The following is a 5,000-nucleotide window of genomic DNA, read 5'->3' on the forward strand; positions in this document are numbered from 1 at the left end:
TAGTGTGACTACAGGTATGTGTGTTGTAGTGTGACTACAGGTGTGTGTGTGTTGTAGTGTGACTACAGGTATACCTGTGTGTGTTAACAGGTATGACAGTGAGTGCTATAAAGGACGGCTCAGGGATGTTGATCCGGTCAGTGGTCCGTGGAGGGTCTGTCAGTCAGGATGGGAGGCTGGGCGTAGGAGACACTATCCTGGCTGTGAACGGAGAACCCACCACCAACCTGACCAACGCTATGTGCAGAGCCATGCTGAGGAGACACTCTGTTACAGAGCCAGATATGAGGTAACACACACACACACACACACCCACAGGCTGCTGTATATACACACATTCACACCAACCACCAACCTGACCTGACCAACACTGTGGCTGGAGCTGTGATAGAGAGGCGTTCTGTTATAGGTTCTAATATGAGTTGACCGGGTCACACCCTCAGAACCAAAACTCTGAATCCAAACTCTCCTGTCTGTCCGAGTTCTTTAATATCCAGTATCCTTTAATATCCAGTATCCTTTAATATCCAGTATCCTTTAATATCCTTTAATATCCAGTATCCTTTAATATCCGGAATCCTTTAATTTCCTTTAATATCCAGTATCCTTTAATATCCAGTATCCTTTAATATCCAGAATCCTTTAATATCCTTTAATATCCAGTATCCTTTAATATCCTTTAATATCCTTTAATATCCAGTATCCTTTAATATCCAGTATCCTTTAATATCCTTTAATATCCTTTAATATCCAGTATCCTTTAATATCCAGTATCCTTTAATATCCTTTAATATCCAGTATCCTTTAATATCCAGTATCCTTTAATATCCAGTATCCTTGAATATCCAGAATCCTTTAATATCCAGTATCCTTTAATATCCAGTATCCTTTAATATCCAGTATCCTTTAATATCCTTTAATATCCAGTATCATTTAATATCCAGTATCCTTTAATATCCAGTATCCTTTAACATCCTTTAATATCCAGTATCCTTTAATATCCAGTATCCTTTAATATCCTTTAATATCCTTTAATATCCAGTATCCTTTATTATCCTTTATTGTCCAGTATATTTTAATGTCCAGTATCCTTTAATATCCAGTATCTATATTTTATGTATATTTTAGGTCTCCTTCTGCTGATCAGTGCTGCTGTTATGAGTGAGTATAGCTGTATGTATTATAATCACACAGGTCTGTGTTGTCCTTGGTCGTTAAGTTAGTCTAGCTGTATGTATTATAATCACACAGGTCTGTGTTGTCCGTGGTCGTTAAGTTAGTATAGCTGTATGTATTATAATCACACAGGTCTGTGTTGTCTGTGGTCGTTAAGTTAGTCTAGCTGTATGTATTATAATCACACAGGTCTGTGTTGTCCGTGGTCGTTAAGTTAGTATCTTATTATAATCTGACAGGCATCTGCTGACCCTCATTCAACACATCATCATTGCAGTATGTTTGTAATGACAGCTCCAACACATCATCATTGCAGTATGTTTGTAATGACAGCTCCAACACATCATCATTGCAGTATGTTTGTAATGACAGCTCCAACACATCATCATTGCAGTATGTTTATGTTTGTAATGACAGCTCCAACAGCTCCAACAGCTCCAACAGCTCCAACACATCATCATTGCAGTATGTTTGTAATGACAGCTCCAACACATCATCATTGCAGTATGTTTATGTTTGTAATGACAGCTCCATCACATCATCATTGCAATATGTTTGTAATGACAGCTCCATCACATCATCATTGCAATATGTTTGTAATGACAGCTCCAACAGCTCCAACAGCTCCAACAGCTCCAACACATCATCATTGCAGTATGTTTATGTTTGTAATGACAGCTCCAACACATCATCATTGCAGTATGTTTGTAATGACAGCTCCAACACATCATCATTGCAGTATGTTTGTAATGACAGCTCCAACACATCATCATTGCAGTATATTTGTAATGACAGCTCCATCACATCATCATTGCAGTATGTTTGTAATGACAGCTCCATCACATCATCATTGCAGTATGTTTGTAATGACAGCTCCAACACCTCATCATTGCAGTATGTTTGTAATGACAGCTCCAACACATCATCATTGCAGTATGTTTGTAATGACAGCTCCATCACATCATCATTGCAGTATGTTTGTAATGACAGCTCCAACAGCTCCAACACATCATCATTGCAGTATGTTTGTAATGACAGCTCCAACACACCATCATTGCAGTATGTTTGTAATGACAGCTCCAACACATCATCATTGCAGTATGTTTGTAATGACAGCTCCAACACATCATCATTGTAACATGTTTGTAATGACAGCTCCAACACATCATCATTGTAACATGTTTGTAATGACAGCTCCAACACATCATCATTGCAGTATGTTTGTAATGACAGCTCCAACACATCATCATTGCAGTATGTTTGTAATGACAGCTCCAACACATCATCATTGCAGTATGTTTGTAATGACAGCTCCAACAGCTCCAACACATCATCATTGCAGTATGTTTGTAAAGACAACTTCATTATTTTCTAGTTTTTAACTATCTTAAGACGTTTGTCTAAATGACACAAACACAGACACATACCTACATTAACTACGTCTCTCTCTATCAACTCACTCGCTCACCTCTCTCTCTCTCTATCTCTCTTTCTCTCTCTCGCTCCCTCTCTTTTTATATTTCTCTTTCTCTCTATCTTTTCCTCTCTCTCGTTTTTTCCCTCTCTCTCACACTCTCTCTCTCTCTCTCTCTCTCTCTCTCTCTCTCTCTCGTTATTTCTCTCTCACCTTTCACTCCACAGTGTGACATTCATCCCCTCGTCTCTGGTAGAAGAGCACCGTGCCTCCATGGCCCAGCAGCCTCTGTCGTCCATCATGGTGGACGGCCCCTCACCCTGCCCCCTGACCCCCTCCCCTACCCCTCCTGGAGGTTCGACCCCTTCCCCTACCCCTCCTGGAGGTCCGACCCCTTCCCCTACCCCTCCTGGAGGTCCGACCCCTTCCCCTACCCCTCCTGGAGGTCCGACCCCTTCCCCTACCCCTCCTGGAGCCCCAGATACAGCCTCAACAGTCCCAACTCCAGGTCCAGCTACAGCCCCAAGGCCTCAAGACCCTTCTCTACCCAGACCTGTAGTGTCAGCTACAAGTACAGCTCCAGCCTCAACCCCAACCAAAGGCCCACCGAGACCCCCACCCCCAGACAAGAGGTAAGATCCCATCTTGAAACTGTGAAACAAATAACAATAAGCATACAGCCCTAACCTCAACTCTTACCCCAGCTCTAACCTCATCCCTTACCCCAGCTCTAGCCTCATCCCTTACCCCAGCTCTAACCTCATCCCTTACCCCAGCCCTAACCTCATCCCTTACCCCAGCTCTAGCCTCAACTCTTACCCCAGCTCTAACCTCAACTCTTACCCCAGCTCTAGCCTCAACTCTTACCCCAGCTCTAGCCTCATCCCTTACCCCAGCTCTAGCCTCAACCCTTACCCCAGCTCTAGCCTCATCCCTTACTCCAGCTCTAACCTCATCCCTTACCCCAGCTCTAACCTCAACTCTTACCCCAGCTCTAGCCTCATCCCTTACCCCAGCTCTAGCCTCATTCCTTACCCCAGCTCTAGCCTCATCCCTTACCCCAGCTCTAGCCTCATTCCTTACCCCAGCTCTAACCTCAACTCTTACCCCAGCTCTAGCCTCATCCCTTACCCCAGCTCTAGCCTCAACACTTACCCCAGCTCTAGCCTCAACCCCGGCCTCGGTCTCTCAGCTACAGCTCCAAACCAATCTCAAACCCTTGCTTGCTCGAGCCCTTTCTTCAGCCTCAACCCTACAGTCATAAGGCTCCACCTCGAGCCCTTTCTTCAGCCTCAACCCTACAGTCTTATGGCTCCACCTCGAGCCCTTTCTTCAGCCTCAACCCTACAGTCTTATGGCTCCACCTCGAGCCCTTTCTTCAGCCTCAACCCTACAGTCTTAAGGGTCCACCTCGAGCCCTTTCTTCAGCCTCAACCCTACAGTCATAAGGCTCCACCTCGAGCCCTTTCTTCAGCCTCAACCCTACAGTCTTATGGCTCCACCTCGAGCCCTTTCTTCAGCCTCAACCCTACAGTCTTAAGGGTCCACCTCGAGCCCTTTCTTCAGCCTCAACCCTACAGTCATAAGGCTCCACCTCGAGCCCTTTCTTCAGCCTCAACCCTACAGTCATAAGGCTCCACCTCGAGCCCTTTCTTCAGCCTCAACCCTACAGTCTTAAGGCCCCACCTCGAGCCCTTTCTTCAGCCTCAACCCTACAGTCATAAGGCTCCACCTCGAGCCCTTTCTTCAGCCTCAACCCTACAGTCATAAGGCTCCACCTCGAGCCCTTTCTTCAGCCTCAACCCTACAGTCATAAGGCTCCACCTCGAGCCCTTTCTTCAGCCTCAACCCTACAGTCATAAGGCTCCACCTCGAGCCCTTTCTTCAGCCTCAACCCTACAGTCTTAAGGCTCCACCTCGAGCCCTTTCTTCAGCCTCAACCCTACAGTATTAAGGCCCCACCTCGAGCCCTTTCTTCAGCCTCAACCCTACAGTCTTAAGGGTCCACCTCGAGCCCTTTCTTCAGCCTCAACCCTACAGTCTTAAGGCTCCACCTCAAACCTCAGTTTCAAACCGAAATTGGGGGGGGGGGGGGGGACTTTACCCCGTTTTGTCTCACCAATTTCGTGATACCCAATTTCGATCCAATTACGATCTTGTCTCCCCGATGGAGAGGCGAAGGTCAAGTCATGCGTCATCTGAAACATGACCCGCCAGACAGCGCCCCTTAACACCCAACCGCTGAACCCGGAAGCTGTGCCAGGGGAAACACTGTTCAACTGACGACCGATGTCAGCCTGCAGGAGCCCGGCCCGCCACAACGAGTCACTAGAGCGTGATGAGCCAAGTAAACCCCCCCCCGGCCAACCCCCCCCCCCCGGCCAAACCCTCCCCAAACCCAGATGACACT

At 46.3% G+C, this 5,000-nt stretch overlaps 1 protein-coding gene across 1 annotated transcript in view; it reads left to right on the forward strand.

Moving 5' to 3' along the window:
* The window catches only part of LOC129842068 (multiple PDZ domain protein-like), a 103,647-nt gene that overhangs the window by 52,981 nt on the left and 45,666 nt on the right, over window positions 1–5,000 (forward strand). The window contains exons 17-19 of the mRNA XM_055910459.1: window positions 91–289; window positions 2,847–3,161; window positions 3,319–3,855. Coding sequence (XP_055766434.1) covers window positions 91–289; window positions 2,847–3,161; window positions 3,319–3,855 — 1,051 coding nt within the window. The remainder of the gene's footprint in view (window positions 1–90; window positions 290–2,846; window positions 3,162–3,318; window positions 3,856–5,000) is intronic.

Source organism: Salvelinus fontinalis, unplaced genomic scaffold (genome assembly GCF_029448725.1).
Source record: "Salvelinus fontinalis isolate EN_2023a unplaced genomic scaffold, ASM2944872v1 scaffold_0010, whole genome shotgun sequence".
Classification (NCBI taxonomy): domain Eukaryota; kingdom Metazoa; phylum Chordata; class Actinopteri; order Salmoniformes; family Salmonidae; genus Salvelinus; species Salvelinus fontinalis.